The sequence below is a fragment of the Thermobia domestica genome, chromosome 13, assembly GCF_964235325.1.
Source record: "Thermobia domestica chromosome 13, izTheDome1.hap1.1, whole genome shotgun sequence".
Lineage (NCBI taxonomy): Eukaryota > Metazoa > Arthropoda > Insecta > Zygentoma > Lepismatidae > Thermobia > Thermobia domestica.
Window position 1 is genome coordinate 209,036,168 of NC_137466.1, and position 12,890 is coordinate 209,049,057.

The 12,890-nt window shown below is 36.2% G+C and overlaps 1 protein-coding gene across 1 annotated transcript in view; it reads right to left on the reverse strand.

Annotated features, from left to right (window-relative positions):
- The window catches only part of LOC145667960 (sodium channel protein Nach-like), a 42,750-nt gene that overhangs the window by 14,880 nt on the left and 14,980 nt on the right, over positions 1-12,890 (reverse strand). Inside the window, exons 4-5 of the mRNA XM_081735385.1 lie at positions 6,181-6,326; positions 1,908-2,070 (exon numbers count right to left, since the gene is read on the reverse strand). Coding sequence (XP_081591511.1) covers positions 1,908-2,070; positions 6,181-6,326 — 309 coding nt within the window. The remainder of the gene's footprint in view (positions 1-1,907; positions 2,071-6,180; positions 6,327-12,890) is intronic.

Below are 12,890 nucleotides of genomic sequence, written 5' to 3' on the forward strand. Positions count from 1 at the left end.
ATACATGACTTGCGGGTCGCGTTTTTCTATATACTTCTAATCTTCGTCAACAGGGGACAGTCAAATTTAGTATTGTAGAAGCTCTATCTGCTACGTTCCGCAGAAGTCCTTTTTTCATTTTTTTTTTTTTTTTAATTTCTGGTTTCTTGCTCTGTAGGAAAATTCTTCAACGAAACTGTTGCTAATTATTGAAAGTATTCTTATATTTGACCATAATAGGGCAATGCTGCTACACGTAACGCCTATTTTATGGCCTTGTTGCTTTGGAATAAACACCCTGTATTTTATAACCAAAGTATGAAAATACTTTAAAAATTAGGAAATTATGATCAGGAAGACATGATTCAACCATAAAAGCAAACTAAATATTTTAATGGTAATGCTATCAATGCTGGCCAATTAAAAGGTTAAAGCAAAGTGTTAGATTTCGACATATTGCATATGTTTATTAATGGGAAAAAAATACCTCGCACCCAAGATTGAGTCACAATATAATTTAGAAAAAAAAAAAATATTCCAGGTTACGAGTTAAGTCGCACAATTTACGTAAAATCATTTCGAAGAAAGGGTTACTCGAATCTGGAATATTCAAATGTATAGTTTACAAATTGGGGGACACTATATTCTAATGGTTAAAGACTTGGATTCATGTCCGCGTGGTCCCGGGTTCGATTCCCAGTGCTTCCCCCAATTTTCTTTGGCCACTCGGCATCGTGAAGCAAACTGGGGAGTCACGTGAACAAAAGACGTGACGGCCATTAGGTCTAAAAAAAGCTTCCGATAAGGCGGTTAATGATAGGGCGACACGACACTAGGCTGGACGTAGTTCCAGCTATCGCTAACAGATGGCAGTGGAGCGGCTCAGGCCCAAGTAGTTTGGTTGGTTTTGGTTTGGTTTAGTATAGCTTAAAAATTGGTAGTTATATTTGTATGGGAATAGAAAATAGTGTGTACAGATGGCTACTTTACATCTGCTTTTCATAATTGGGGTTCCATTGGGATTCCGTAATGAAATGTAATGAATTAATTTCTTACGTCAGTATTTTTTTTTTAAGTGATATGTATATAGCAAATTTTGGGCGCACAAGACAGTGGATTGTTTGTCGAGGCACTTATTATTTTTTATTAATTATTATAATCACCATTATTTAACTTCCACTGCCCTACTCACACACCTACTTTTTCACAAAGGAAGAGTGAGTTATATCAAATGAACAATTAACTTTCATGTGATAATGAATATATGGCTACCGAAGCTATAATTACTTTGTTCTTGTCTGCAAAGAGGTCACAACCCTACTCCTTAACACATTCGCGACGAGCAAGTACACAAGGCATATACCGTTTATAGACATTATAGGCCGTATGCAGAGTCATTTTGAAGTGTGATTAGTGTCATACTAAAGGCCTGACTACTGCAGGAAACATACGTTAGTTGAACACTTTAGTATGGCACTAATCATGCGTCATTACGACTCTGCATAAGGTTCTATATCTCTACAATAGAATGGGCATTTGTCAAGGCATTCTAACGCAAGGCCGGATTAGAAGCAATCAGTCAATTCGGCTAGAGTCTGACCCTGACTTTTCTGGGCTCTTTACAGGATAATCACAAGACGATCTTCGATAAAGCCCATTGAATTCCGATGTAAACCCCTTAAATATTTTAAACCATCCTTTCATTTTCTACTGAAGATCCCGGGACAAGTGCACAAAATATGTGGTGCAGAGGATATCTAGTGGGTATATTGTGGCATGTTTCTAGATACAATTGTTCCCTTAGTTACCTTTCAGAAACATCTGATGTTTTATCTATCTATCTACTTATTTATTTATTTATTACTAATATAGAATTTTTAAAGTATCATTTTCACTAACTTCGATAAGCACACTAAATAGTAACATACCTTTACACCTTGAAACGGGTAAATGGGTGCGTAGTATTCGTCCACCTGGGGATCTATGATGACTGACAGTCCTGATTGGGGTCCTGAACCACTGACTCTCATTGGTTCCTCTTCTTCTTCTCCCTCTGTTGAGTCCTTTCGGGTCCTTTCTGCTTTCAATATACTACATATATAGACAGGCAAAATAGTAGAATATGTATTAGGATAGATGCGGTTTCTCAGGTAAAAAAAAAATAACATTTTAAAAGTTTTTACCATTCTATTTTGATAACCATTTTTAGTGTATGGCTAAACGAGGATGCGTTTCCGATGCGTTACCCCCGCAGCGAACGCGACCTATAGTTCATTCAAGGAACGTTCAGTACTTCATGTAAACAAATACACGTGGTGATTGTTTCATTTTATTGGCCTTGCCGCATCCATGCGGCAGAATAAAATAGTCCATTGTCAAGTAAGCTGTTTTTCAATGTTTTTGTTGCTTATGAGACTCATTACCAGAAATACAATTTACTTACAGTAAAATAACAGAAGTAACACTCTATCTAAGAACTAAATTGAATTAATGCAATAAAAGAGAATGCGCATGCGTAGAAACTGGGTTTGGCCCACATTATGCGCGAATCACAGTTTACAATATGGCTGCGTGCGGGGAATATGCAAAACGCCGACAGGATACAAGCACGTGCTTCTCGAAAGAAGCGGTGACCGATAGCCAATCATCCGATGACTGGCGGAGTAATGCCATTGTACAATGTTTACATCAGGATCAGAAGGTTCGTAGAATGAACTTTAGGTGGCTACTTGGTAATTTTACTTTCGCCAGAATTATAAATCATACAGTGAGCCAGTCAGACTTTACAGCAATGGCGCCGATCCTGGGGAACCCCCCTCAAAGTTCATGTGAGCCCCCCTATTGTATTTATGAATATATAAAATTTGGCATAATTTGAATGCAATTTGTCTTAAAATTCTCATATATAAACCTTCTGCATGTGAATGCCCCCCAAATTTACAGAGAAACCGGCGTCCTTGGTTTGCAGGCCTTACTGCCACACCCTTATTCGCATTCATGCGAATCACGAGAAATAACCCTATTGTGTTACGTAGATTTTTCTGTGATTAGCTAATATTTCGGAATTTTCTTGTATTTTTGTGAATTTTCTTTTGTTATACATGCACATACTTTAGAATAGCAGAGTTCCAATAATCTGCTCAAAGCAGCTGTTTCTTGCTAAAAATACCCTTTCTGCGTCCTTCCTTTTCCCCCTTGCTTTAGACATCTTTTACTGATTCCGAAACGCAGCAGGCGGTCTATTGTTCCGAAACACACCAAATACACTCGAGCCGATGTATTCTGCACGTTTGATTGCTTTCGCCTTTGTGACGCATTGTGATCAGCCATCTACATTCAAATATATGGTCAGCGTATTTCAAGCGTAAAGATGATGCATAAAAACGCGTTGTGAATGCATCATGTAGCCGTTCACTATGTCCTACAATCTGTAAAGATATGTTGTATGAATATATAGCATTATGAGGTTATCATGATATATTTCTCCGCTAAAGGCAGTACGTCCTACCACTTCATTTCATTTTGCCTGCTACGTTCTATCAAACTTTCTTCTCTAATTATATGGAAAGCAAAGATTATTATTTTTTTTTTCAGCTAAATATAACAATTTCAAACCTTTTGTCACTTTATTACGTTCTGCTTCCATATTTGTTCAAACCAGTAGTGTATAAAAAATAAGTCTTCATCTGTCACTCATGATATATTTCTCACAAGGTACATTCGCGAAGTGTCCCCTCGGGATTCGTGTAGAATTGATTCAAATTCAAAGTTGTCCGCTGCACAATATGTATTGTACTAATTTTAGCGGCCCATACCTGTTATGGGTCTTCATATATTCTGAATTCTATCATTCACGACTCTAATGCTTGGACACAAAATTGCTTTTAGTATCTTTAGATGTAACTGAACATGAATGTGGGCAATGCAAAATAAATTGGATCAAGTACTGCTTTTCTCACACGTGTTATCCACACTGGCCGTCATCTTGGATCCGCCATATTGAATTCAACTTTCGGTTTTTCAAATGGGAATAGGTGCATGTGATACATCAAATTCATGTGCAATTTTCTCGGAAATTTATTGGTGCTGTGAGTTTTACCGTATCTTGTACCGTTTGGAAAGTATTGCATGCTGAACCAAATAGAAAGTTGTGCAGGGCCCCGTGTGTATATGTAATCTTTTAAGTGATGTATGGTTGATGAAATGTTCTCTGAACATACAGACATACAGACGTCAATACGGAAATGGTAGGTCTTCACCCAAATTTGGTCTATCTGGACTTACATTAGGCATGTTGACTGTAATACAATTCTTCCTTGTTATAGTATAACATGGAAGTAATAACAATCACTCACAGAAATGTAATAAGAATTATGACACCAATGTTGTAAAGAGTTTGTTTACACCTACAGTATTTTTCCAGTTAGAAATTGTTTTGATTTTTCAACATCAAAATAGTAAGCGAACTGGTATTACTCTGCAATATCTATTCGCTAAGTGCCTGGATGGATTAAATATGCAATACCTTCCAAACGGTACAAGCTATGGTAAAAATCACTACACCAGTGAATTTCTGAGAAAATTATATGTGAATTTGATGTATCACTTGCACCTATTTCTATTTAGAAAACCGAAAGCTGAATCCAGTAAGGCGGATCCAAGATGAAGATCAGGGTGGGTAGCTTGTGTCAGAGAAGCAGTAGTTGATCCAATTTGCTTGGCATATGCCCACATTCATATCCAGTTACATCTAAAGAAACTAAAATCAATTTTGTGTCTAAGCGTTAGTGTATGATTGAATTCGATATATATATATATATATATATATATATATATATATATATATATATATATATATATATATATATACGAAGGCTCATAAACATGCAAATTGTCGGCATGGGCCGCTAAAATCAGTACAACACACATTGGACCGGGGAGAACATTGCATTTGAATCAAGTTTACACGAATCCTGAGAGGACACTTCGCGAATGTACCTTGTCAGATGAAAGTATTATTTCGTAAATTTGTACCGCCTTTTGACATAGTATCACCTCCGTTCTTCTAAACTGCTCGGCAAATGTATAAAATTAAATATTACTACGGATTACATTCAATTATGGTATGTTTCTCAGGTAAATATATTATTTCCAAGCATTTTCCAGTTTCTTTTCATAGTATTTCCTTCAAATGATGGTTTAGTGGTAGGATGCTTACCTCTGGTGCTTGAGATCCCTGATTCAATTCCCAGACCAGTAAGTTTGCAGTGGACAAACATAGTGTCCGTAGGTTTTCTCGAGCACACCCGTTTCCTCTCTATTTTCATTCCACCAGTTCTAACATCATCATTCACTTATCTTAATCATTGTTTTCCTTAGCCTATAGGACATAATCGTGGGACGTTAAACTGAAAGATTAAAAGAAAATGAGTGATTGTTGAAGATGTATTCGGCTATTTCTTTTCAGAAATTTATTAGTTTTGTCCGAAGTTACCTCATTTGTTGTATTAATCTGGCGTTACGGTATCTTGTTGTTTCTCTTTTTATGATAGCTCCATATCGTCGCATCAGAACCAAAGGAACGTAACTCCAAAAATGTGGTTTTCGTGTTCTTCATATTTGGACATAATTTTGAAAGCCCCACTTGGTGTAAATGGAACGTAACGCCATCTGTTCTCCTTGTCGATCATCTGTTGTAATGTAGCTCAACTACCGTGCTATTAAAAATAAATCTCTCTCAAAAAATAATATTTTTGTTCTGTCGCCTGTAAATCTACAAAAATGAAGTTAGGTTCCTCTGGTTCTCATCCGACGGTATGTTTATGTAATCTGCAGACAGCCATTTTATATATTCGTTTGAAAGGACTACATATTCATTTTGTAAGAATTTTGCACTTTCAGAAATTGTCAACATTACATTAAACTATCCTAGTGTTCAATACAGTTCAAATGTTTTTATCCTTTAAGAGAAATCGTATTTCATAATACAGCATCTATATATTAAGAAAGAAACTCTCAAGATAAGGTGGACTTAAAATTAAGCCTCTCATTCAAAAAAAAAAAAAAAAAATTAAACACAACTTCTCCTATTATGGCTACGAAAATGGTGCACTATCTTATGTTAGATAAATGTTATTCATTTACTAAACACAAGAGATAGACATAAAACTAAAATAATAAATTTAAAAGATTTAATCTTACATATCATATTCAGATCCGGTCACATGATAATTAAAGCCACAACAAAATCCATAAACGCTTCTGATCATTTTGAACACTTTGTTGCAATCTGTGTCATATCCTTGGTACGTGCAATGATGCAACAGCTGGTCACAGGGCTGAATTAACTAAAATAAAATGAAATAATTGCATACTCAGTAGAGGAAGAGGGGTTAGAAAATATACTACATACGCAGCAATTGAAAATGTTTTCTTACCTTAATAGCTGTGAACCATAATGAATTAAAATCAATACAACTTTATTCCTAGTCAAATGTAAACTGAGGGGACGCTGTGGCTCAGTGGTAGAGTGTTCACCTCAGGTGCTTGGAATCCCTGGTTCGATCCCAGCTCGCGCCGTGTAGACTTTGTGGTGGACAAACACCGTGCTCGTGGGTTTTCTCGGGGTTCTCTCGTTTCGTCACACTTTCTTCATTCCACCATTTCATTCATTTCTCATATTCACCGTCTTCTTTAGCCTAACTGGCATAACCGTGGGACGTAAAACTCAAACATTTCATTTCATTTCATTTTCATTTGAAATGTAAACTGTTACTTCTAGTTTACATTCAGTGGATACCACATCTGCTCTGCCTTCCCTCCCATTGCATACTGCGCTGTCTGAAGAATCTTATTTTGTTGGAGCAAATACAGGGTGTCCGAGAAGTCCTTCCCTGATTACAGAAATTGATAACTCAGGCTAGAAATAAGATAGAAATATGAAACTGGTGTTGAATTGTTTACAAACTATAAAAGTTTTGGTCACATCAGTACACTTCCACATGAGCACCCTTGGTAGCACGTAGCACATCTAGGCGATATTCAATTTCCATCCACACATTAGCCAACATCACTGGAGGGATCGATGCAACGACTGCAAGGCCTGAACGACTTGCACTTTGTAAGCACGAAACAATAAACGTTTCTGTAAAATGTCATGGATAGAGCTTTTTGGCAACTGTAATTCATGTGAGGCCCTGCGCACCGATTTCTTAGGACTTCTCAGAAAAGACTGCCGCACAGCCTCCACCGTGTCTGCTGAGGTCGACCAGACCTCGGAAGGTCAGCAACCGACCCTGTGTTCTTGAACTTCTCATACCAGGCTTTAACGCTCTTGACATCAGGTGGAGTCCTCCCAAATGTTGTCTGGAACTGTCTCTGCACCGTGGTTGGTGATCGTGTCTCATGGTACAACAGGACACACTGTGCCTTCTCCTGGTTGGTTGGCATGGCTTCTTGGGCTTCTTACTTACGTACTACAAACCTAAAAAAAAAAAAAAAAAAAAAAAAAAAAAAAAAAAAAAAAATGAGACTTGGTAAAACAGAACAAACCTAACACAGACAAAAACTTTTATAGTTTGTAAACAATTCAACACCAGTTTCATATTTCTATCTTATTTCTAGCCTGAGTTATCAATTTCTGTAATCAGGGAAGGACTTCTCGGACACCCTGTATTTTGGATATTGTAAGAGCCGAATTGGTGTATACTATAGAGTTAATCAAGTATCCATAATAAAATAGAATGATAAAGAATATGATATTTAAAAAACTATCGAACACAAACTTTGTAACATTTCTCTACTGTAGTTTCAAATTCAAATGTCCACATTGGATTACTCATGTTCAGGTTAGAACATATATTTTCCAGAGACGGGGGGGGGGGTGCACAGTGGTTCAGTGATAGAATGCTTACCTCTGATAGTGGGGTCTGTGGTTCAAGCCCCAGCGAAGTAAGTTTGTGGTGGACAACTTCGTCTCCGTGAGTTTTCACGGGATACTCCCATTTCCTTCCACGTGTTCATTCCACGTATTCTTCCGTCATCGTTCACTTCCCTTAATCACCCGTCTCCATTAGCCTAAAGGCCATAAACATGGGGCGTTAAGTTGAAATACTTCATTTCATTTCATACATATTTTCCAGAGATAAATTGGATGCACTAAAGTCCAAGCAGTACTTTGATTGTCTCTCGTGCAAAGAGTCCTTGGTTAGATCCCAGTTATGTAAACTTGTGATGCCCGAGAGTTCTCTCGTAGTTTCTATGCTATTTTCAACATTGTCATTCTAACAATTATTCCAAGATTTCATTTTCTTGCTCTCAAATTGTGCTTTTCTCTTTACTCTTCATCGCGAATAGGATATATTTTTTTGTCTCACATACCCATATCATCACACTGCCATCTCCCAACATGAAGGAATAATAGTTAATACATACAGTACTTTGAATACGTAAGAAAATAATAATAATAATAATAATAATAATAATAATAATAATAATAATAATAATAATAATAATAATAATAATAATAATAAATTTAGAAAATCCTAAAAGCTATAAAAGAGAGAGTGATACTTTTCAGAAAAGAAAGAGGCATTGGTATCTCAGATATACCAAAATTTCACCAACAATGGATTGCAAACCTTCGCCAATATTTTACCAACACAAAACAAACTAAGCCATTTATTTAATGTTATATGGGATGCAGACTTAGAAACTATACCATTCCATCTAGCCATGAGAAGATACGCCACATATTATGAATGAGATGAACAACAATAGTTTATTCCCTTACTAACTACAATATTACACTGTCTGTTGCAACCCAAATGCACATGAACCATATTTCACAAAAAAATTATTAACATCTAAACAAACAATCTAAACATATGTTCTTCCGTTTTTAGACTACTGAGTAGGGTGGGCCGAATTTTTTTTTCAGATATTCAGGATTGAGTAGTTATCAAAAGTTGTGCATTGGTACGAAATGAAGCCATGTCAAATATGTTGATTTTAAAACAATATTTAACCGAGCCCCCGTGGCCCTAAAATGCCTAATTTTTTGTTCAAATAAAATGATTTAAGGTTTAAGAACATTTTACCAGACAATACTATTAATACATAAAACATGAAATACATGGTTTCAATATACGCAAATAACTATTAAGAGCTTAACTAACTTTCATAACTACCATATTAACACACGAAAAACCTTCATGTTGAGCCCAGCTCAGAACTCTCAAACTTTAAGAGAATATCACTTTTTCGCATCTGGATGCAAAATACACAACACTAGCTTTCCGAAGGCGGCGCTTACATTGCTGAATTCCAATAATCTAGAAACAATATGGCTGCGAGCCTCTCTTCCTGTATTGTCTTGCCCTCGAATTAAGGATATGATTTTGAATTACAACTCAAAATGCAAAACGATCATTAACCCCATTAAGAAACAAGAGACCTCCATTAAGAGCCAAATTAAAGAAATTTAAGAACGGTGCTCACAAGTTATTTGATATTTTCTCTTGCAAATGCTGCGATAGATTAACCTGTAAGTGCGATAAATCTAATTAAATACCGCCGTGGGAGCTCATATTAGATCAGAGGAATCAGAGACAAATGACGAGTTGCAATGTAGATAAAGCAGAAACCCATGATGCTGCGGTACCAAACACAAGAGTGTTACAATCGTTAGCCACAATCCCGCACTTGGAACATACACCCCGAATTCAGACGATGAAGAGTTTGCATGGAGCTATCGTTTATAGAATAAAGTCTAAAGTAAACCTAAATAAACAATAGTGAGCCCTAAACAAATGAGTACCGCAAAAGAGTTAACAGGTGTCTCGTCGGCTGCTAAAATTTTATCCGCTGTTTTAGAGGATATTAATTTACTGAACAAAACTAACCAAGACAAGGTAGTAGATAAAAACAAAATCCGTAGGAAACTAGCAAAAAAAGAAAAAGAAAGATAAAAAAGAAACCGTCTACAGTGTAAAGCTACTAATTTTAAGGGTCTATTTTGATGACCGAAAATACCAAACTATAGTTCTAATTGAAAATTGCAGTAGGCAAAGTACTGAATAATATGTGGATTATATCGATTTGACCGATTGGTTAGAAGTAATAGTAACGAAACCTCCAATTTTGGCTAACAGAAGAACTAACCGAAATGATTGTGGAAAAGAGGAGGTTCCACAGTTTGTCATGTTCCCCTTCCACACACAGGCTTTGGAGGTGTGTGTAAAGGTAGTAACATAATCTCCTTCAGAAGTATGCGGTAGTGTTGCACGAGACGGTTATATTCGCGCAAAACTGGAAGCACGAAAGTATCTACCAAGCTTCGAACATAAATCTCAATATTTTGTTCCAAGATTCAACTAAGGAGCTTTAAGTAAAAGGAAGGTGGGTGGGAGGAACTTGCTGTGTAGTCATCTCCACGTGGTGAGTTCTGGGCTGGTTTGGTGTTTGTTGGTCAATTTTTCAATCTTACCTTAAGTATTTGTGTCCGTACTATTATATCTACTAAACACCAATCAGACGAAGAGCTACACATCAGATCAGAAGATTTAAAGTCCTGGAGTCAAGTTAAAGTATTAGGAATCTAAACGAATTTTCTATACATACTAAAATAATCGTATATAGGGTGGGTGCACCATATATGGAATACGTTCCTAATATGAAATACCAGATTATTTTGTCTGCTATGTTCTGCCACTGAGTGGACTGTACGTAAACTTGTACACAGTGACACCCTCAGTCTGCGCATGAGTGGTTTGCTGCCGAACGATAACAAGCCATTTTCTTTCGTTGCAGAATATTTTTCAGAAGAACTTGAGTTTTTCGAACGTATCTTTCCAGACTGCTGAATGTACGCAAAGAGTTATGTATTATTGTTGAGTTTGTGATATTTAGATTACATATATAGTGTACCATAAAGGCATAAAGATTCAGTACACAGAGAATCACACAAGCGTGTGTAGGAAGAGAACTATCCAAAATGGCGATTTTCCTAATATGGAATACTAGCAGAATCCTAATATCGAATACTCCTAATTATGATAACTACTACTCTTAAAGAAACAAAACAAAAAAAAAAAAAAAAGAATACATTTATTAGCTTAAGGAAAGGAACAAAGAAAGTGTTCGGTCCTCCAACTCCGAGATCACATCGGCCTTTAAGTTAAGTCTACGAATTGGAAAGGACTCGACCCTGGCCTAAGGAAAAGTATCATCCCGGCATACGCCTAATGATACTAAGGAAAAGCAGGGAAAACTGCACCAAAGGCCGGTGCCAGGATAGGCGGTCTGAGCAGGGATCGTGCCCATCCTCGAATTATCCAAATATCGCATTGTAGACAAATGAGCATGTTTTGTTCTAGTATTCCATTTTAAGAACAGGTAGTGTTTCATATTAGGAGCGGGGTGTGCCTAATATGGAAAATTGAGTTTCTTTCAATTTTGTAATATTGTAAAAAATCATTAATGAGGAACAAACTTTCATACTTGTATTTTGTTTTGCAAAGGTACCACAAGTAGTATGATGTATAATATTTTTATGCTGGAATACGCATTTCTGAGAAATAAAGAAGAAACAAAAAGTATTCCATATTCGGTGCCTTTACCCTATATTTTTTTAAAAAACAAAATAACACTTTTCGGACCCGCAGGTCCTGGTAAAATATATTTAGTTGCCTCTGTTTTGGGGAAGAAACATAGCATTATACAACTTTTGCACAGTACTCAAACTTAATTTTCTGAAAACAAATATTTCAATAACATTTTCACTACTCACAACCATATTTTTTCAGCATTAACGTTCTTTCGGACTCTCGGGGCCCGGTTTATCTTTTTATCCGGCTCTGTTTAGGCGAGGAAACATGACATTGTAAATTTTGCATGGTACTCAAACTTAACTTGCTAAAAAAAATATTTCAATAATATTTTCACTATTTACAACTATCTTTTTTTTAAAAATAAACGTTCTTTAGGGCCCCCGGGGTCCGGTTAAATAACTTTTATTCCGGCTTTGTTTCGTGAAGAAACATAACATTATACAACTTTTGCACGGTACTGAAATTTAACTTTCTAAAAATATATTTTAATAATATTTTCATTTGTTGCTACTTTTTTTTTAAATTACCGTTCTTTCGGGCCTCTGGGGCTCGGTTAAATATCTTTTTTTCTGGCTCTATTTTGGTGAAGAAACATAACATAATATTATACAAATTTTGCATGGTACTCAAACTTAACTTTCTAAAAAGATTATTTCAATATTTTCACTACTCGAAACTATTTTTTTTTTCAAAATTAACGTTCTTTGGGGCCCCCGGGGCCCGGTTAAATATTTTTTATCCGACTCTATTTTGGTGAAGAAACATAACATAATATTATACAACTTTTGCACGTTACTGACACTTAACTTTCTAAAAATATATTTTAATAATATTTTCATTAGTCGCTACTTCTTTTTTCAAAATTAGCGTTCTTTCGGGCCCCTGGGGCCCGGTTAAATATCATTATCTCTGGCTCTATTTTGGTGAGGAAACATAATATAACATTCTGCAACTTTTGCACGGTACTCAATCTCAATTTTCTAAAAAAAAATTTTTCGGCCGTTTTCGGCCCATCCTACTACTGAGCTTGTTATATATATAAAAAAAAAAACATGCATCAGTGGCCACGATGGGTCAGCAGTAGAAAGTTTACCTCTGGTGTGTGAGGTTCCTTGTTCATCAAAGCTCGTGCCAAATTAGCTTTGTGGTGGACAAACACTGTGTGTGTGTGTGTGTGTGCAGAATTTTGTTGGTTTTCTCCCGTTTTCTGTCATTTCCTTCATTCCATAATTTCATTCATTTTTCATCTACACCGTTCCCTTTAGCCTACATGACACAAGAGTGGGACGTAAAAAAACAGAA